This window comes from Xenopus tropicalis, chromosome 8 (genome assembly GCF_000004195.4).
Source record: "Xenopus tropicalis strain Nigerian chromosome 8, UCB_Xtro_10.0, whole genome shotgun sequence".
In the NCBI taxonomy this organism is placed as follows: Eukaryota; Metazoa; Chordata; class Amphibia; order Anura; family Pipidae; genus Xenopus; species Xenopus tropicalis.
Window position 1 is genome coordinate 164,321 of NC_030684.2, and position 21,887 is coordinate 186,207.

The window sequence follows — 21,887 nt, forward strand, 5'->3', positions numbered from 1 at the left end:
CTTACAGGCAGCAGCACTATTTCTATTAATGCTTCTTTTATAATGGGGAGGGCAGAAGGGGATGGGAGGGTTGGAACTAGGGGTAGGTAATCAGAAGAGGTAGGTGCCCCCTACACCCCCACGCTTGTGCCTCTTCTGCCCGGCCATAGTTCCTGCCCAGGTAAGCCCTGTACCTACCAGCTGCCCCTGCTTGTTCCTGCCGGGGGTACAGGGGCTAATCCTCTGGGCACCAGGGCAATTAGTCAGATGATATTGAATCATAGCCAGCGAGTCCAACCCGAAGGCACCGGCTCCGATGTTTATGTGCCCAAGGCTTCCGCCAACTAACAGCCTGGGCGGGTAGGGCCCCCTTCCCCTTGCAGCTGGGGGGGGGGTCTGTGTCAGTCTTGGCCTGGGGTCTCTGACACCCACCCAGGGGGCACAAATCAAACACACAGTGTGCGGGTGCAATGCCATTAATTGCCTGGGTAAGGCTCCAGCTGGTGGCCTATTGGCTGGGGCAAAGGAAGCAAAGCTGATTGGGCAGAGGGAGAGAAGCTGATTGGGCAGAGGGAGCGAAGCTGATTGGGCAGAGGGAGCGAAGCTGATTGGGCAGAGGGAGCGAAGCTGATTGGGCAGAGGGAGAGAAGCTGATTGGGCAGAGGGAGCGAAGCCCCCGACTAAGAATAAGTCACTCTCCCTTATGGGAACTCAGCTCCTCCCCTTGGCAACCTAATGGCCTGGGACCCATAGTGAATCTGCTAGTAGCCCTGCAACATCGTTCCCAGGGTTACAGTAACCAGGAAGTAGGGGCGGCACTAGTGCAATTGTGCAAGCCCCGCCCTCTAATCCCACGGCCGGCGCAGGTTTCATCGCAATGATTTTATCAAGGAAACTGACAGTCACCAGGACCCTGAGGGAGGCACTTTGTTTCCCTTCTGTTACTGGCAGAACATTAAGGGGTTAACTCAGTGCCCTGATTGGACAGGGGGTTCATGGGTAAAAGCAATCAGCCCTCACTGTGTTTTATGTTTATTTCTTATAGTTTGGTTCTTTTTTTATTTCTATCTTCTAACTCAGCGGGTCGGGGCCCCTATTCCCCATGGTCTTAAGCTCCCCATACACGGGCCGACTGTAGCTGCTGATATGGGTCCCTTGGGCAGACTCGGCAGCTTATTGCCCCGTGTAGGGGCAGAACCGAAGGGCCTGGGTGACCGATATCTGGCCTGAAATTGGGCAGATATTGATCGGGCAGGTTAGAAAATCTAGTCGGATCGGGGATCCCATTGGCTCGTTGATGCGGTCCCCGAACCGACTGCCCCATTGCCGCTGTTAGAATTCAATCCTTTGGCCCCAGGGCCAAACAATCGAATTCGCCTACAGGTTCCCCGATATCGGCCACGCGCAGGTGGGGATCGGGTAAAGATCCGTTAGCTTGGCGACGTCTGCCCGTGTATGGGGGGCTTTAGGGACAATTCTGTATGAAAGGGTCGCCGCACTAGGAAGGCTGAGAAACACTATTCTAACTCCTTACAGCCTTCAGATGGGGGTCACTGCCTCAGTGGGGGGGTCACTGACTGAGTGGGGGGGTCACTGTCCGAGTTGGGGGGGTCACTGACTGAGTGGGGGGGTCACTGCCCGAGTTGGGGGGGTCACTGACTGAGTGGGGGGGTCACTGCCCGAGTTGGGGGGGTCACTGACTGAGTGGGGGGGGTCACTGACTGAGTGGGGGGGTCACTGCCCGAGTTGGGGGGGTCACTGACTGAGTGGGGGGGGTCACTGACTGAGTGGGGGGGTCACTGCCCGAGTTGGGGGGGTCACTGACTGAGTGGGGGGGTCATTGCCTCAGTGGGGGGTCACTGACCGAGTGGGGGGGTCACTGACCGAGTGGGGGGGTCACTGATTGAGTGGGGGTCACTGACTGAGTGGGGGGGTCACTGCCTCAGTGGGGGGGTCACTGACTGAGTGGGGGGGTCACTGCCTCAGTGGGGGGGTCACTGACTGAGTGGGGGGGTCACTGCCTCAGTGGGGGGGTCACTGCCCGAGTTGGGGGGGTCACTGACTGAGTGGGGGGGTCACTGCCCGAGTTGGGGGGGTCACTGACTGAGTGGGGGGGGTCACTGACTGAGTGGGGGGGTCACTGCCCGAGTTGGGGGGGTCACTGACTGAGTGGGGGGGTCATTGCCTCAGTGGGGGGTCACTGACCGAGTGGGGGGGGTCACTGACCGAGTGGGGGGGTGTCACTGACCGAGTGGGGGGGTCACTGCCCGAGTGGGGGGGGTCACTGACCGAGTGGGGGGGGGGGTCACTGACCGAGTGGGGGGGGGTCACTGACCGAGTGGGGGGGGTCACTGTCCGAGTGGGGGGGTCACTGACCGAGTGGGGGGGTCACTGCCCGAGTGGGGGGGTCACTGCTCGAGTGGGGGGGGGTCACTGACTGAGTGGGGGGTCACTGACTGAGTGGGGGGGGTCACTGACTGAGTGGGGGGGGTCACTACTCGAGTGGGGGGGCACTGCTCGAGTGGGGGGGGGTCACTGACTGAGTGGGGGGGGGGTCACTGACCAAGTGGGGGGGTCACTGCCGGGGGGGTCACTGACTGAGTGGAGGGGTCACTGCTCGAGTTGGGGGGGTCACTGACTGAGTGGGGGGTCACTGCCTCAGTGGGGGGGTCACTGACTGAGTGGGGGGGCACTGACTGAGTGGGGGGGGCACTGCCCGAGTGGGGGGGGGTCACTGCCCGAGTGGGTGGGGGGTCACTGACTGAGTGGGGGGGGTCACTGCCGGGGGGGTCACTGAGTGGAGGGGGTCACTGCTCGAGTTGGGGGGTCACTGACTGAGTGGGGGGGTCACTGACTGAGTGGGGGGGGCACTGACTGAGTGGGGGGGGGCACTGACTGAGTGGGGGGGGTCACTGACTGAGTGGGGGGGTCACTGACTGAGTGGGGGGGGCACTGACTGAGTGGGGGGGGCACTGACTGAGTGGGGGGGTCACTGACTGAGTGGGGGGGGCACTGACTGAGTGGGGGGGGCACTGACTGAGTGGGGGGGGGCACTGACTGAGTGGGGGGGCACTGACTGAGTGGGGGGGTCACTGAGTGGGGGGGGCACTGACTGAGTGGGGGGGGCACTGACTGAGTGGGGGGGGGCACTGACTGAGTGGGGGGGCACTGACTGAGTGGGGGGGTCACTGACTGAGTGGGGGGGTCACTGACTGAGTGGGGGGGGCACTGACTGAGTGGGGGGGGCACTGACTGAGTGGGGGGGCACTGACTGAGTGGGGGGGCACTGACTGAGTGGGGGGGGTCACTGACTGAGTGGGGGGGGTCACTGACTGAGTGGGGGGGTCACTGACTGAGTGGGGGGGGTCACTGACTGAGTGGGGGGGTCACTGACTGAGTGGGGGGGTCACTGACTGAGTGGGGGGGGCACTGACTGAGTGGGGGGGGCACTGACTGAGTGGGGGGGGGCACTGACTGAGTGGGGGGGCACTGACTGAGTGGGGGGGGCACTGACTGAGTGGGGGGGGCACTGACCGAGTGGGGGGGCACTGACTGAGTGGGGGGGGCACTGACTGAGTGGGGGGGGCACTGACTGAGTGGGGGGGCACTGACTGAGTGGGGGGGGTCACTGACTGAGTGGGGGGGGTCACTGACTGAGTGGGGGGGGCACTGACTGAGTGGGGGGGGTCACTGACTGAGTGGGGGGGGTCACTGACTGAGTGGGGGGGGCACTGACTGAGTGGGGGGGGCACTGACTGAGTGGGGGGGGGCACTGACTGAGTGGGGGGGGCACTGACTGAGTGGGGGGGGGCACTGACTGAGTGGGGGGGCACTGACTGAGTGGGGGGGGCACTGACTGAGTGGGGGGGGTCACTGACTGAGTGGGGGGGCACTGACTGAGTGGGGGGGGTCACTGACTGAGTGGGGGGGGTCACTGACTGAGTGGGGGGGGCACTGACTGAGTGGGGGGGGTCACTGACTGAGTGGGGGGGTCACTGACTGAGTGGGGGGGGTCACTGACTGAGTGGGGGGGTCACTGACTGAGTGGGGGGGGCACTGACTGAGTGGGGGGGGCACTGACTGAGTGGGGGGGGGCACTGACTGAGTGGGGGGGTCACTGACTGAGTGGGGGGGCACTGCCGGGGGGGGGGCACTGACTGAGTGGGGGGGCACTGCCGGGGGGGGGTCACTGACTGAGTGGGGGGGCACTGCCGGGGGGGGGGGCACTGACTGAGTGGGGGGGGCACTGACTGAGTGGGGGGGGGCACTGACTGAGTGGGGGGGTCACTGACTGAGTGGGGGGCACTGCCGGGGGGGGGGCACTGACTGAGTGGGGGGGCACAGGTCAGAGGGACACACCCGCACCAAATCCCTGTTGGGGGAGATAAAGCCGAATCAGACAAAGCGGAAATACCATTTACTCAACTGACACCTGTTGCTGATACCGAGCGGAAACCGCACATTTAACCCTCCCTCCCGTACTACCCAGACTGGGCACCGGGCACCGCCCCACAGAGCCGCCCCTCCTGACCACGCCCAGGCGCATCTCCTGTGATGACGCAATAAAAGACGCGACCGACGCTGTAGTTGGCTGGCGCCGGTGTGACGTACATAGCGGGCGGGGCTAGTGGCTTGAGTGGCAGGCGGTGTTGGTGACGCCATAATATTGCGCTAGTGTTGTTGTTGCGGTGGGAGCTGCAGAGAGAGAGAGAGAGAGACAGAGACAGAGAGAGACAGAGAGAGAGAGAGAGAGAGAGAGACAGAGAGAGACAGAGAGAGAGAGAGAGACAGACAGACAGAGAGAGAGAGACAGAGAGAGAGGCAGAGTGAGACAGAGAGAGAGAGACAGACAGAGAGAGAGAGACAGACTGACAGAGAGAGACAGACTGACAGAGAGAGAGAGACAGAGAGAGAGGCAGAGTGAGACAGAGAGAGAGAGACAGACAGAGAGAGAGAGACAGAGAGAGAGGGGCAAACATGGCGCAGTACAAGGGGGCTGCCAGTGAGGCCGGGAGGGCCATGCAGCTTATGAAGAAACGGGAGAAGCAGCGGGAGCAGCTGGAGCAAATGAAGCAGAAAATAGCGGAGGTACCTCAGCTGCCCCCGGGCCCCTCCTGCCCCCCATACCCCGGGCCCCTTCCCCTCCTGCCCCCCCCATACCCCGGGCCCCTTCCCCTCCTGCCCCCCCCATACCCCGGGCCCCTTCCCCTCCTGCCCCCCCCATACCCCAGGCCCCTTGCCCCCCCCATACCCCAGGCCCCTTCCCTTCCTGCCCCCCCATACCCCAGGCCCCTTGCCCCCCCCATACCCCGGGCCCCTTCCCCTCCTGCCCCCCCCATACCCCGGGCCCCTTCCCCTCCTTCCCCCCCATACCCCGGGCCCCTTCCCCTCCTGCCCCCCCATACCCCGGGCCCCTTCCCCTCCTGCCCCCCCATACCCCGGGCCCCTTCCCCTCCTGCCCCCCCCGTACCCCGGGCCCCTTCCCCTCCTGCCCCCCCCGTACCCCGGGCCCCTTCCCCTCCTGCCCCCCCGTACCCCAGGGCCCCTTCCCCTCCTTCCCCTGCTCCCCATACCCCGGGTCTCTTGGGCCCCTTGGCATCTCTGTAATTACTAATGGCAACCGTGGGTGCTGGTTGGTGGGGGTGTTACTGGCTGGGTAATTAGGAAATGGGTTTATTTCTGATTGTGTTTGTTTCCTGCAGGAGAATGTGGTTAAGGCAAATATAAATAAGAAATTCTCTGCACATTATGATGCGGTGGAGGCGGAGCTTAAATCGAGCACTGTGGGTAAGTAAATTATTCCTGTGTGATGTCGGCATTCCTGCAAATCCTGGCGCTTGAAATGATGGTTTTGCCCAAGCCCAGGGCACTTTCCCTTTCTTTTGTTCCCTATAGCTATGGGCCTCTAGCAGCTTCACCAACTGTCCTGCTCTGAACTCATACTACTGCCCCTTGCCCAAGCAACTGCCCATTGCGAGATGCGTGAGAAATTGCAGGGATCACACTGTTTCTTTCCTTCCTTCTCTTGCCTTGCACCCCTAAACTGACTGTACCCTGTGTTTTCCCCAAGGATTGGTTACCCTTAATGACATGAAAGCCAAACAAGAGGCTCTGGTGAAAGAGAGAGAGAAGCAACTTGCCAAGAAGGAGCAATTCAAGGACCTCCAGTTGTGAGTAACTTGCCCATGTAGTGAGTGGGTGCAGCGTGCCATGTGTGGGAGAGCGAGTGGGTGCTAACATGAATTCCACTCATGGCTGCCTCGTGTTGTGTAGAGCAGTGTATTGGCGCACAGTGTATGTAGTGGTGGGTACAATAGGGGCCGGCACTCCAACCTAATGTGCCCCCTTGTCTCCTGTCGTGTATGTGAGCCTTTGTGCGCTGCTGTTTATCTCTATGGCCAATGACAGTGTAGTTGGGACGCACCATTCCCAGAAGGTTTGGTTCTGTGTGAGCTCTAGGGATGTGGCTGAAGCCCAGTGATTTGCTTTGTATTCAGCCAAACCTATTATTATTAGTATTAGTAGTATTATTATTATTATTACACATGCGGCTATATACTGAGCCAGATCTGAATCTTATTAGCAAAATCCCCCAAAATTGCATTCAATCAATGTGTTGCCTTCCCTTTCAAGAGCTATATAGTGACTTGTTTGGGTTAGGTTCTGTTATTGTTTGTGTGGGCAAACCCATGATGCCGTGCATTTGTGCCCCATCACTGGGTAAGGCTATAGAGAATAATAGCGCTGTATAGATAATAATAGGTTTGGCTGAACCTAAAGCAAATCACTGGGATTCAGACACATCCTCAGTGCTCAGTGGTCGTCCAGCCAGAAGGGGCAGTGTCAGCTGAGAAATAGGGTTAAATCTTAATGCCCAGTGCTTGTCCATAGCCTGGGTTTTACTGCACTGTGACCCCCCCCCTGCAAAGATGGTCCATCTACACCGGGGGTCCCCGAACTTTTTGACACGAGCCACATTCAAATGTAAAATGGGCTGAGGAGCAACACAAGCAGGAAAAAAGTTCCTGGGGGTGCCAAATAAGGGCTGTGATTGGCTATTTCGTAGCCCCTATGGGGACTGGCAGCCTAAAGGAGGCTCAGTTTGGCAGGACATCTGTTTTTTTACCCAACCAAAACTTGCCCCCAAGCCAGGAATTCAAAAATAAGCACCTGGTGAGCAACATGTTGCCCCCAAGCCACTGGTTAGGGTTACTGATCCATCTGTGCCATTTCCTTCTGTGCCCACTTTGGTACCAATGTAGAACCTTTTGAGCCCCAGGGAGCTGTTCTGCGCTGGCACGTGGCTGTAGGTGCTCAGAGGATATTTCTGTGCAATAAGCCCCACTGCTGCCGGACACTCTCTTCTGGTACCAGTTTGTCCAGTCGCTGCCACTATAGTCAGTCTATTCACCCTCATTCTTTCACTCCCACAAACAGTTTGCTGTGTGGCTCTGTGTTTAACCCTGTCAGTGCTGCAGATTGCTCGTGTGGATAAAGGGACTGAAGTGCCACAAACTGTAGATTCTTCAATCCGTGGCTGCTTCTTCTTAACCCTGTTGTTCCCCTGCCTTTAGTCAATGAGCAGATGGGGGAACGTGTGGCTTCTGGGGTGCAGTCGGCAGCTCGTGTATTGCCACCCTAACGCACACATTTACAGTTACACACACTTGTACGTGGGGGGGGGTTGCACAGCTCTCGAACATGCACGCTAAGTGTACACACACACACACACTCGCACATACGTTTATTGGCATTTGTGTTTTTTGCCCTAAAACTGCTGTTAATGTTGGCATAAACCCTAATGGCACCACGTATTTACTTTGCTATTTTATTTCAGTGCTTTTATGGCATTGCCCTTTGCCTTGTGCTGCTATGAAAGGGGCACAACTTGTCTTATGGAGGGAGGGAGCTATACGGAAACAATCTTTCTTTACAGCTTTTATTGCATTCTGCACCCTTCTTCGTTAAGTCTTTTTGCCAGTGAGAATTCTGTGTGCCATCTTTTTCATTTTGGCAAATAGTTGTGTGCCTCAGAGCCCCGGCATCTATATTTACACTGTTGGTACCTAATGACCCCTGGAAATGCCCCCAAACCGGGGTTAAATGGTGCATTTGTCTCCAAACAGAAAGCTGGAGAAGCAGAGGGAGAGGGAGAGAAAGAAAGAGCAGAAGCGCAAAATAGCCAGCTTGTCCTTCAACTTAGAGGAAGATGAGGAATGTGAAGATGAGGAGGCTGACGATGACTATGATGATGAGGATGATGATGATGAGGATGATGATGACGATGCAGAGAAGGAAGGTAAAGAAGGCAGATTTCCTTTCATAAACCAGAGCCTATTCATGCTGCCCCCATTAAGGGTTAATGTTGGGTGCCCCTGCTTTCCACACAGTGCCATGATTGAATCTGATACTGTTAGTGCTCTGTGCCAGGCAGCTCCTACGGAGGGGGTACGGTTGTTTCTAATCAGGGGTGCCTTTAGCCCTGGGGGTGCTGCATGGTTCTGTGAGGCTCTAGTGGATCTATAGAACAGGTAGGCCTTGGCCAAGAGAAGAGCATGCATGCATGGCTCCTATGTTAATCTGTCGCATCAGGGGCTTTGTATATTAGGGGCTGAAAGAACTGAACCCCAGGGGGAAAAGCCGCCAGGGTAGCATTTCATACAAATATCTGTAATCAGTACCTGCCATCTCATCTTGCCTCACTGCTTCTAGAACTGCCCAAGAAGAAGAAAAAGCTCGGCAAAAATCCTGATGTGGATACAAGTTTCCTGCCAGACAGAGACCGCGAGGTATTAGAACTTCTGGTTTGCTTGGGGGGAGAGACTAGAGAACTAGGGCTCATTAATGGGAAATCCTCACAGCCCCGGATGGACCCCTCCATGTTGTTAATGTACCACTGATTGGTTGGCTGGGGAGTTCATATGGTGCATTGGCTCAGAATTTGTCAGTTAATGTGGATGTATACGTCAAGCATAAGAGCAGTAGTCTCACATACAAATGAAATCTCTCCAGCCCTCAGGCCGTACAAATAAAGCCCCATCCTGCCAAGGGGATTGTACCTCTGCTCTCAGCTTGCTGTGAAAATGCAGCTCTGAGTATTCCCTGATATCCTTTGTGTTTGCAAATATGGTGGGAGTTGTAGTTACACAATAGAGCTGTTGAATCCTTGTCGATTTGCTACCCCTGAGCAGCCTGGCATTCTTACTTGTTCTCCTTGTTACCTGTTCTCCTTGCTTCGACTCTTAGGAAGAGGAGAACCGACTGCGAGAAGAACTGAGACAGGAGTGGGAGCGCAAGCAGGAGAAGATAAAAAGTCAGTAACCCAGGGGGGTTATGGGGGAATGTGCCCTAATGATGGGGTTCTGAGCCAGCGTTCCAATAATGGGGAGGTGGGATTGTCGGGATAGTGAGTGCACCAGTGATTGGTCACGTGGACCAGTAGGGGATTGTCCCACTGACTTGGTGGTGGGATGTTGGGGTACTGTGCCCCCCCATATTAGGGCAGTAAGTGAGGGTTTACTGGGGGGTGGGTACCTTGGGGCAATACATGCTATTTTCATTGATTTAAACTCACATTCCATTTCCTGCAGGTGAAGAAATTGAAATCACTTTTAGCTACTGGGATGGCTCGGGGCACCGAAGGACCGTAAAGGTACAATCTAAGAATTCTATCTGCCCTCCACCCCCTGTAGGTGCCCTTTGGGAGGGCAGAACCATGCCAGGTGTTATTGCTGCACCCACTTCCCAATCTGCACAATTTCTGACCCATGACAATATGCTATGCTTCCTGTTCCACAAGTGCTATATAATAAGAGATACACACACGAGTGCCAAATATGTGAGGTACAAAAGGAGTTGGGCTCCTGGGAGCTAAGGGCCACGGCAGGTACCTGTGAGCTGGTGGGGGGTGGCTGTGAGCTGATGTGGGAGGGTGGGGTACCCCTGAGCTGATAGGGGGGCTGTACACGTGCAGTTATGTGGGGTGGACAGTAGCAGTGTTAGAGCTGTCAGATAAAGGATTTGTGTTTTGAGAAGTAGCACTAATAGAGCTGGGTAATGCCCCTCTCTAGGCTGGTACTTCCTATGAGTCTTGGCACTGACGGATTCCCCCACCTGCCCCACCTTGCCCAGTGATAGGGCGACAGACTTTGCTAGCACCCCTGTAACCATTCAGAGCTCCGTAGTTTGTCTTCCCTATGCAATAACCTGCTTTTCTCTGGAATTAGATGAAGAAAGGGAACAGTATCCAGCAATTCCTGCAGAAAGCACTGGAGATCCTACGGAAAGACTTTAGTGAGCTCCGGTAAGCTGCCGCCATTTTCCTAAAGGCAGACCTTGTGCTGGGCTTGTGGGGCTTTGCATGGCAGTGCCAGCTCCATGTTTCTGCTTTCCCTATCATGTGCCCCTAACGCTGTGTGTGTACCCCCTAGGTCTGCAGGCGTGGAACAGCTCATGTACATTAAGGAAGATCTCATCATTCCGCACGTAAGTACTATTACTCCTGCTGTACTTACCCTGTGGCACACACAGCAAAAGTGCAGTGCCCTGTGGCATTTCTGTGGCTCCCTATTAGAGAAAAAGAGAGAACTCCAAAGCTTCCCATGAGTGATATTTGGCTGTTTCCTAGGGGTTCCCCTTGTGGCACAATGAAACCGCTGCCCTGCTCCTCAGGGCTCTCTGCTGTCTGTGCCATAAGGGGGTTATTGGGGGGTGGAATACTGTGCCAGCCAGTATTCTCCCTGTACCGCTCTACTAAAGACTGATGCCCAGTTCATGTTGGGCAATGCCCTATAAGTGGAGTATTCTTCCTGTACCGCTCTACTAAAGACTGATGCCCAGTTGGGCAATGCCCTATAAGTGGAGTATTCTCCCTCTACCACTCTACTAAAGACTGATGCCCAGTTGGGCAATGCCCTATAAGTGGAGTATTCTCCCTGTACCACTCTACTAAAGACTGATGCCCAGTTGGGCAATGCCCTATAAGTGGAGTATTCTCCCTGTACCACTCTACTAAAGACTGATGCCCAGTTGGGCAATGCCCTATAAGTGGAGTATTCTCCCAGTACCGCTCTACTAAAGACTGATGCCCAGTTGGGCAATGCCCTATAAGTGGAGTATTCTCCCTCTACCACTCTACTAAAGACTGATACCCAGTTGGGCAATGCCCTATAAGTGGAGTATTCTCCCTGTACCGCTCTACTAAAGACTGATGCCCAGTTGGGCAATGCCCTATAAGTGGAGTATTCTCCCTGTACCGCTCTACTAAAGACTGATGCCCAGTTGGGCAATGCCCTATAAGTGGAGTATTCTCCCTGTACCGCTCTACTAAAGACTGATGCCCAGTTGGGCAATGCCCTATAAGTAGAGTATTCTTCTTGTACCGCTCTACTAAAGACTGATGCCCAGTTGGGCAATGCCCTATAAGTGGAGTATTCTCCCTCTACCACTCTACTAAAGACTGATGCCCAGTTGGGCAATGCCCTATAAGTGGAGTATTCTCCCTGTACCGCTCTACTAAAGACTGATGCCCAGTTGGGCAATGCCCTATAAGTGGAGTATTCTTCTTGTACCGCTCTACTAAAGACTGATGCCCAGTTGGGCAATGCCCTATAAGTGGAGTATTCTCCCTGTACCACTCTACTAAAGACTGATGCCCAGTTGGGCAATGCCCTATAAGTGGAGTATTCTCCCTGTACCACTCTACTAAAGACTGATGCCCAGTTGGGCAATGCCCTATAAGTGGAGTATTTTTCCTGTACCGCTCTACTAAAGACTGATGCCCAGTTCATGTTGGGCAATGCCCTATAAGTGGAGTATTCTCCCTGTACCACTCTACTAAAGACTGATGCCCAGTTGGGCAATGCCCTATAAGTGGAGTATTCTCCCTGTACCACTCTACTAAAGACTGATGCCCAGTTGGGCAATGCCCTATAAGTGGAGTATTTTTCCTGTACCGCTCTACTAAAGACTGATGCCCAGTTCATGTTGGGCAATGCCCTATAAGTGGAGTGTTGGGCATCAGATGTAACCCTGCACTTACACTGTGTAACTTTCTTTCAGCATCACAGTTTTTATGACTTCATTGTGACAAAGGCGAGAGGCAAAAGTGGTGAGTTTCACACAAACTTTGTGATGTTGCAGAGTGTGTACATGGCCCTGGAGCAGAGCCCTCAATAGTCATTGGCTGGTATAGATGAACTAGTAAAATGCAACCAATCGGTGCAGAGCATGTTATAAACAAGTACCAAACAGGGCCAGAAGGTTTATTTGCCAAGAGACTTAGTAAGAGACAGTACCAAACAAAAACTGCCCTTCGTGCCCAAAGAGGGCATGGAATCATCGGGCATTTTGCCAATGGTATGGCGGTGTGTGTTGGTTGGTTACATTTAATGGATTCCATAGTCTGTTGGCCAGTCATGGTCAGTAGGAAATGGATTTATACTTTGCCCCATAGTGATGGCTAGCCGGCATTATCCAATGAGTGCCCTCCTTACATTCTCTCTAGTAGGCGAACAGCTTGGGAGTAAGGAGCGATGTTATAGTAGCTATTCCCACCGCACAGCTCAGACATTTATTATTTGGCCGTGGCACTTGGGAAACAGAAATACCCCCCCACTGTAAGCGAATAAAATGCACATCTGGGCAGCAAGCACTGTTCTCTCTTGTAGGTCCCCTCTTTAACTTTGATGTCCACGAGGATGTGCGACTGCTGAGCGACGCCACCGTAGAGAAGGATGAGGTGAGAGCCTTTACATTACATAGGTACAAGGAAGGGGAGTTACAGGGGGGCTGGGAAGTTGTGGGAACCCCCCCCCCCCCTGCTGAATCAGTGGTACTGGCAGATACATTAGATAGGTACAAGGAAGGGGAGTTACAGGGGGAGCTGGGAAGTTGTGGGAACCCCCCCCCTGAATCAGTGGTACTGGCAGATACATTAGATAGGTACAAGGAAGGGGAGTTACAGGGGGGCTGGGAAGTTGTGGGATCCCCCCCCCCTGAATCAGTGGTACTGGCAGATACATTAGATAGGTACAAGGAAGGGGAGTTACAGGGGGGCTGGGAAGTTGTGGGATCCCCCCCCCCCTGAATCAGTGGTACTGGCAGATACATTAGATAGGTACAAGGAAGGGGAGTTACAGGGGGGGCTGGGAAGTTGTGGGATCCCCCCCCTGAATCAGTGGTACTGGCAGATACATTAGATAGGTACAAGGAAGGGGAGTTACAGGGGGGCTGGGAAGTTGTGGGAACCCCCCCCCCCCCTGAATCAGTGGTACTGGCAGATACATTAGATAGGTACAAGGAAGGGGAGTTACAGGGGGGGCTGGGAAGTTGTGGGATCCCCCCCCTGAATCAGTGGTACTGGCAGATACATTAGATAGGTACAAGGAAGGGGAGTTACAGGGGGGCTGGGAAGTTGTGGGATCCCCCCCCTGAATCAGTGGTACTGGCAGATACATTAGATAGGTACAAGGAAGGGGAGTTACAGGGGGGCTGGGAAGTTGTGGGAACCCCCCCCCCCCCCTGAATCAGTGGTACTGGCAGATACATTAGATAGGTACAAGGAAGGGGAGTTACAGGGGGGGCTGGGAAGTTGTGGGATCCCCCCCTGAATCAGTGGTACTGGCAGATACATTAGATAGGTACAAGGAAGGGGAGTTACAGGGGGGCTGGGAAGTTGTGGGATCCCCCCCCCCGAATCAGTGGTACTGGCAGATACATTAGATAGGTACAAGGAAGGGGAGTTACAGGGGGAGCTGGGAAGTTGTGGGGTCCCCCCCCCCCTGAATCAGTGGTACTGGCAGATACATTAGATAGGTACAAGGAAGGGGAGTTACAGGGGGGCAGGGAAGTTGTGGGATCCCCCCCCCCCTGAATCAGTGGTACTGGCAGATACATTAGATAGGTACAAGGAAGGGGAGTTACAGGGGGGGCTGGGAAGTTGTGGGATCCCCCCCCCCTGAATCAGTGGTACTGGCAGATACATTAGATAGGTACAAGGAAGGGGAGTTACAGGGGGAGCTGGGAAGTTGTGGGGTCCCCCCCCCCTGAATCAGTGGTACTGGCAGATACATTAGATAGGTACAAGGAAGGGGAGTTACAGGGGGGGCTGGGAAGTTGTGGGATCCCCCCCCCCTGAATCAGTGGTACTGGCAGATACATTAGATAGGTACAAGGAAGGGGAGTTACAGGGGGGGCTGGGAAGTTGTGGGATCCCCCCCTGAATCAGTGGTACTGGCAGATACATTAGATAGGTACAAGGAAGGGGAGTTACAGGGGGGCTGGGAAGTTGTGTGACCCCCCCCCCTGAATCAGTGGTACTGGCAGATACATTAGATAGGTACAAGGAAGGGGAGTTACAGGGGAGCTGGGAAGTTGTGGGATCCCCCCCCCCTGAATCAGTGGTACTGGCAGATACATTAGATAGGTACAAGGAAGGGGAGTTACAGGGGAGCTGGGAAGTTGTGGGATCCCCCCCCCCTGAATCAGTGGTACTGGCAGATACATTAGATAGGTACAAGGAAGGGGAGTTACAGGGGGGGCTGTACATTAGATAGGTACAAGGAATGGATTGTGCCAGGTTTTGGTCTGATTGCCATCTTTGAGTCAGGAAGGAATCCCCCCCCCAAGGCAAATTGGAGAGGGTTTTTTGCCTCCTGGATGAGTAGCAGTTGGGCAGTTTTCATACAAACATAAAAGGTTGAACCTGATGGATGTGAGTCTTTTTTCAACCTAACTTACTGTGTATGTTCTTTTCACTGCTGTGCCACTGTTAATGCCATAGCATGGGCAGGCTGTGCCAATAAGCAGAAACTATTGCATCTGTAGTAAATAAGGCCTTAGTTTCCCTTTAGCTTTGGTGCCCAAGAGCTGTCAGTCTGGCACCCCGCCTTGCTAATACCCTGCTCCCTTTGTGTTGTGCCTTAGTCCCACGCTGGGAAGGTGGTCCTGCGGAGCTGGTATGAGAAGAACAAGCACATATTCCCGGCCAGCCGGTGGGAACCGTACGACCCCGAAAAGAAATGGGATAAATATACGGTAAGGATTGGCAAGAGTCAGGCAAATGCTGGGCCCCCGACAATGTGCCGGCACATGTACAGCACTCTCTCTGCCTTCCCTGGGGAGTCTCTGTGCTTCTCCCTGCCAGCCTGTCTCGTCTCCCTGCCCTGCCGGCCTGTCCCATCCCATCCTGTCTGTTCCACTGCCCTGCCGGCCTGTCCCGTCCTGTCTGTTCCACTGCCCTGCCGGCCTGTCCCGTCCTGTCTGTTCCACTGCCCTGCTGGCCTGTCCCGTCCTGTCTGTTCCACTGCCCTGCCGGCCTGTCCCGTCCCGTCCTGTCTGTTCCACTGCCCTGCCGGCCTGTCCCGTCCCGTCCTGTCTGTTCCACTGCCCTGCCGGCCTGTCCCGTCCCGTCCTGTCTGTTCCACTGCCCTGCAGGCCTGTCCCGTCCCGTCCTGTCCTGTTCCACTGCCCTGCCGGCCTGTCCTGTTCCACTGCCCTGCCGGCCTGTCCTGTTCCACTGCCCTGCCGGCCTGTCCTGTTCCACTGCCCTGCCGGCCTGTCCTGTTCCACTGCCCTGCCGGCCTGTCCTGTTCCACTGCCCTGCCGGCCTGTCCTGTGCCGGCCTGTCCTGTGCCGGCCTGTCCTGTGCCGGCCTGTCCTGTGCCGGCCTGTCCTGTGCCGGCCTGTCCTGTGCCGGCCTGTCCTGTGCCGGCCTGTCCTGTGCCGGCCTGTCCTGTGCCGGCCTGTCCTGTGCCGGCCTGTCCTGTGCCGGCCTGTCCTGTGCCGGCCTGTCCTGTGCCGGCCTGTCCTGTTCCACTGCCCTGCCGGCCTGTCCTGTGCCGGCCTGTCCTGTTCCACTGCCCTGCCGGCCTGTCCTGTGCCGGCCTGTCCTGTTCCACTGCCCTGCCGGCCTGTCCTGTTCCACTGCCCTGCCGGCCTGTCCCGTCCTGTCCTGTTCCACTGCAGTGCCAGCCACCCCCACTGTAGAGCAGCTCAGGGTATATTGGTAGTGAGTATATCCCAGACCCTCACCCCTGGCCCCATTGTGTTTGAGTAGTAGCCGTGAATCTTTCTCACTATCACTTCCCACCGGGTGTTGCTTGCCCCGTGCTGGGTGTTGCTTGCCGCTTGCCCATACATAATGTCCTCACTTCCTGCTGTCGGAGCCTTTCCTGTCACTGCTGCTAAAGGGTTAAGGGATAGTGGCAGTGAGTCATGTTTGCCGCCAGGCAGGGGTTAACAGACGACTGTTGGTTAATGGTATCTCCCTGTTTGTCACACAGATCCGGTGAGACTCCTGGAAGGAATAGACTGGAGCTGCCCCATTTGTCCTGCACCCACAGTGTTCCTGCTGCTGCCTGAACTGGACTCTATATTCCTTGTTGTGTCATGGGAATCCTGTGTGTAAAGCCTTTATACATTATACTGTTGTGTATTCCAGTAGCCGCTGTGACTTCCCTGTGTCATTGAATGGCAATTATTTGCACTGAACTGTAACTCTAACACTGTGAGCCCCAACCAGTGGCTTGTGGGGGGCAACATGTTACTAACCCCTTAGGTGTTACTCCCAGTGCCCCCAAACCAGGTGTACTGCTAATCAGAACCCACCAAATAGCTAATCAGAACCCACCAAATAGCCAATCAGAACCCACCAAATAGCCAATCAGAACCCACCAAATAGCCAATCAGAACCCACCAAATAGCCAATCAGAACCCTATAAGTCAGTCTGCAAACAGTGTTTAACCCCCGTGGGAAGATATTGCGATGCCCCCTGGGCACAGGGTTCCCTAGGTGCTGCTAATGGCACCATTAGGGTTGAAATTAACCCTGCGCTGTTGCACCAGTGCGGGAACGGCTGCCCCCGGGGCTACACAGCAGGGTATTTATATAAACTATAGTAGGGTTTCTGTAGCAAACACCCCAGCTGTACCAGTGCAGGAATGGCTGCCCCCGGGGCTACACAGCGGGGTATTTATATAAACTATAGTAGGGTTTCTGTAGCAAACACCCCAGCTGTACCAGTGCAGGAATGGCTGCCCCCGGGGCTACACAGCGGGGTATTTATATAAACTATAGTAGGGTTGCTGTAGCAAACACCCCAGCAGTACCGGCGCAGGAATGGCTGCCCCCGGGGCTACACAGCAGGGTATTTATATAAACTATAGTAGGGTTTCTGTAGCAAACACCCCAGCTGTACCAGTGCAGGAATGGCTGCCCCCGGGGCTACACAGCGGGGTATTTATATAAACTATAGTAGGGTTTCTGTAGCAAACACCCCAGCTGTACCGGTGCAGGAACGGCTGCCCCCGGGGCTACACAGCGGGGTATTTATATAAACTATAGTAGGGTTTCTGTAGCAAACACCCCAGCTGTACCGGTGCAGGAACGGCTGCCCCCGGGGCTACACAGCGGGGTATTTATATAAACTATAGTAGGGTTGCTGTAGCAAACACCCCAGCTGTACCGGTGCAGAAATGGCTGCCCCCGGGGCTACACAGCGGGGTATTTATATAAACTATAGTAGGGTTTCTGTTGCAAACACCCCAGCTGTACCGGTGCAGGAATGGCTGCCCCCGGGGCTACACAGCGGGGTATTTATATAAACTATAGTAGGTTTTCTGTAGCAAACACCCCAGCTGTACCGGTGCAGGAATGGCTGCCCCCGGGGCTAAACAGCTGGGTATTTATATAAACTATAGTAGGGTTTCTGTAGCAAACACCCCAGCTGTACCGGTGCAGGAATGGCTGCCCCCGGGGCTACACAGCGGGGTATTTATATAAACTATAGTAGGGTTTCTGTAGCAAACACCCCAGCTGTACCGGTGCAGGAATGGCTGCCCCCGGGGCTAAACAGCTGGGTATTTATATAAACTATAGTAGGGTTTCTGTAGCAAACACCCCAGCTGTACCGGTGCAGGAATGGCTGCCCCCGGGGCTACACAGCGGGGTATTTATATAAACTATAGTAGGGTTTCTGTAGCAAACACCCCAGCTGTACCGGTGCAGGAATGGCTGCCCCCGGGGCTACACAGCGGGGTATTTATATAAACTATAGTAGGGTTTCTGTAGCAAACACCCCAGCTGTACCGGTGCAGGAATGGCTGCCCCCGGGGCTAAACAGCTGGGTATTTATATAAACTATAGTAGGGTTTCTGTAGCAAACACCCCAGCTGTACCGGTGCAGGAATGGCTGCCCCCGGGGCTACACAGCGGGGTATTTATATAAACTATAGTAGGGTTTCTGTAGCAAACACCCCAGCTGTACCAGTGCAGGAATGGCTGCCCCCGGGGCTACACAGCGGGGTATTTATATAAACTATAGTAGGGTTTCTGTAGCAAACACCCCAGCTGTACCGGTGCAGGAATGGCTGCCCCCGGGGCTACACAGCGGGGTATTTATATAAACTATAGTAGGGTTTCTGTAGCAAACACCCCAGCTGTACCGGTGCAGGAATGGCTGCCCCCGGGGCTACACAGCGGGGTATTTATATAAACTATAGTAGGGTTTCTGTAGCAAACACCCCAGCTGTACCGGTGCAGGAATGGCTGCCCCCGGGGCTACACAGCGGGGTATTTATATAAACTATAGTAGGGTTTCTGTAGCAAACACCCCAGCTGTACCGGTGCAGGAATGGCTGCCCCCGGGGCTACACAGCGGGGTATTTATATAAACTATAGTAGGGTTTCTGTAGCAAACACCCCAGCTGTACCGGTGCAGGAATGGCTGCCCCCGGGGCTACACAGCGGGGTATTTATATAAACTATAATAGGGTTTCTGTAGCAAACACCCCAGCTGTACCGGTGCAGGAATGGCTGCCCCCGGGGCTACACAGCGGGGTATTTATATAAACTATAGTAGGGTTTCTGTAGCAAATACCCCAGCTGTACCGGTGCAGGAATGGCTGCCCCCGGGGCTACACAGCGGGGTATTTATATAAACTATAGTAGGGTTTCTGTAGCAAACACCCCAGCTGTACCGGTGCAGGAATGGCTGCCCCCGGGGCTACACAGCGGGGTATTTATATAAACTATAGTAGGGTTTCTGTAGCAAACACCCCAGCTGTACCGGTGCAGGAATGGCTGCCCCCGGGGCTACACAGCAGGGTATTTATATAAACTATAGTAGGGTTTCTGTAGCAAACACCCCAGCTGTACCGGTGCAGGAATGGCTGCCCCCGGGGCTACACAGCGGGGGTATTTATATAAACTATAGTAGGGTTTCTGTAGCAAACACCCCAGCTGTACCGGTGCAGGAATGGCTGCCCCCGGGGCTACACAGCGGGGTATTTATATAAACTATAGTAGGGTTTCTGTAACAAACACCCCAGCTGTACCAGTGCAGGAATGGCTGCCCCCGGGGTTACACAGCAGGGTATTTATATAAACTATAGTAGGGTTTCTGTAGCAAACACCCCAGCTGTACCGGTGCAGGAATGGCTGCCCCCGGGGCTACACAGTGGGGTATTTATATAAACTATAGTAGGGTTTCTGTAGCAAACACCCCAGCTGTACCAGTGCAGGAATGGCTGCCCCCGGGGCTACACAGCGGGGTATTTATATAAACTATAGTAGGGTTTCTGTAACAAACACCCCAGCTGTACCGGTGCAGGAACGGCTGCCCCCGGGGCTACACAGCGGGGTATTTATATAAACTATAGTAGGGTTTCTGTAGCAAACACCCCAGCTGTACCAGTGCAGGAATGGCTGCCCCCGGGGCTACACAGCGGGGTATTTATATAAACTATAGTAGGGTTTCTGTAGCAAACACCCCAGCTGCACCGGTGCAGGAACGCCTGCCCCCGGGGCTACACAGCGGGGTATTTATATAAACTATAGTAGGGTTTCTGTAGCAAACACCCCAGCTGTACCGGTGCAGGAATGGCTGCCCCCGGGGCTAAACAGCTGGGTATTTATATAAACTATAGTAGGGTTTCTGTAGCAAGCACCCCAGCTGTACCGGTGCAGGAATGGCTGCCCCCGGGGCTACACAGCGGGGTATTTATATAAACTATAGTAGGGTTTCTGTAGCAGGACAGCAGTTCGTTATAAATGATATAAAATAGTGACTTTCAGATTTTGTTGTTACTTTTCCTTTAATTCCTACATGCACAGAGAATATGCAGTTCAGCACAGTGTCCAATAGGTGGTGCAAAGATGCCATTGTGCTGCTCTGTTGGCTTCACACTCTCTCTAGGAGTCACTTCTTTTGTCCATTAATGGTGATGATCTATGGCATCTTCCAGCAGCCAGCCCCCCCCCCCCCCCACACACACACACTGCCATGTAATAAGGTTTGTGTGCCACAGGGGTGTCTGGGTGGGTGCCGCTGCCATGTAATAAGGTTTGTGTGCCACAGGGGAGTCTGGGTGGGTGCTGCTGCCATGTAATAAGGTTTGTGTGCCACAGGGGTGTCTGGGTGGGTGCCGCTGCCATGTAATAAGGTTTGTGTGCCACAGGGGAGTCTGGGTGGGTGCCGCTGCCATGTAATAAGGTTTGTGTGCCACAGGGGTGTCTGGGTGCCGCTGCCATGTAATAAGGTTTGTGTGCCACAGGGGAGTCTGGGTGGGTGCCGCTGCCATGTAATAAGGTTTGTGTGCCACAGGGGAGTCTGGGTGGGTGCCGCTGCCATGTAATAAGGTTTGTGTGCCACAGGGATGTCTGGGTGCCGCTGCCATGTAATAAGGTTTGTGTGCCACAGGGGTGTCTGGGTGGGTGCCGCTGCCATGTAATAAGGTTTGTGTGCCACAGGGGAGTCTGGGTGGGTGCCGCTGCCATGTAATAAGGTTTGTGTGCCACAGGGGTGTCTGGGTGGGTGCCGCTGCCATGTAATAAGGTTTGTGTGCCACAGGGGAGTCTGGGTGGGTGCCGCTGCCATGTAATAAGGTTTGTGTGCCACAGGGGTGTCTGGGTGCTGCTGCCATGTAATAAGGTTTGTGTGCCACAGGGGTGTCTGGGTGCCGCTGCCATGTAATAAGGTTTGTGTGCCACAGGGGTGTCTGGGTGCCGCTGCCATGTAATAAGGTTTGTGTGCCACAGGGGTGTCTGGGTGCCGCTGCCATGTAATAAGGTTTGTGTGCCACAGGGGTGTCTGGGTGCCGCTGCCATGTAATAAGGTTTGTGTGCCACAGGGGTGTCTGGGTGCCGCTGCCATGTAATAAGGTTTGTGTGCCACAGGGGTGTCTGGGTGCCGCTGCCATGTAATAAGGTTTGTGTGCCACAGGGGTGTCTGGGTGCCGCTGCCATGTAATAAGGTTTGTGTGCCACAGGGGTGTCTGGGTGCCGCTGCCATGTAATAAGGTTTGTGTGCCACAGGGGTGTCTGGGTGCCGCTGCCCTTCCCACAAGCAATGTGAGCGTGCCCGTGAGCGTGCCTGTGCCTCTCATTCCTAGTGAGCAGTGTGCCCCATGTACAAATGCACGGGACAGGGGCAGAGGTCAGTGGCCCTTAGGGAAGATCTGCAAAATCCCAGGCAGAGCAACAGATGGGAAGGGAAAGGGGGAATGGAGGGCTGGGCAGGCGGGGGGTATGGGTGGGGGAGGGCTATCAGCTCACTTAGCACCAACTGTCACCTTCTGACCGGCAGCTCAGGTCTTGCCCAACCTATAGTGCCATCTGCTCCAGGAGAGAAGTGAATGGAAAGAACTAGCAGATTATTATGAGGAAATATTGCCATGATTCCCTCTCAGCCAATTACATGCCCCCCCATTAGAAGAATAGAGCGTTGGCAGTGCCACTCCCGGCCCAGACTTCTGTACATTGGCACATTCAGAGGGAGTTAGAGCGGCGCTTGGGCTGCGGGGCATTGTCTGCACCTACAACAATACCCTTCACTTGCTAAATATGCCCGCAATTTGGTGCCAAAAGGGCCTTAGGTTGGACTATGTAGCGCCAATGCATGTGGGCTGCA

At 54.9% G+C, this 21,887-nt stretch overlaps 1 protein-coding gene across 1 annotated transcript; it reads left to right on the top strand.

The window, feature by feature from the left end:
* Positions 1 to 4,594: 4,594 nt before the first annotated feature.
* On the top strand, positions 4,595 to 16,419 carry fam50a (family with sequence similarity 50 member A; the record flags this gene model as incomplete). The annotated part of the gene is given in 13 exon segments (NM_001045784.1): positions 4,595 to 5,067; positions 5,682 to 5,766; positions 6,050 to 6,149; positions 8,106 to 8,278; positions 8,692 to 8,768; positions 9,226 to 9,292; positions 9,570 to 9,631; positions 10,206 to 10,282; positions 10,410 to 10,464; positions 12,040 to 12,088; positions 12,648 to 12,718; positions 14,905 to 15,015; positions 16,263 to 16,419. Coding segments are annotated over 13 exon segments (1,047 nt in total). The 5' UTR covers positions 4,595 to 4,956.
* Between the last annotated feature and the right edge of the window lie 5,468 nt (positions 16,420 to 21,887).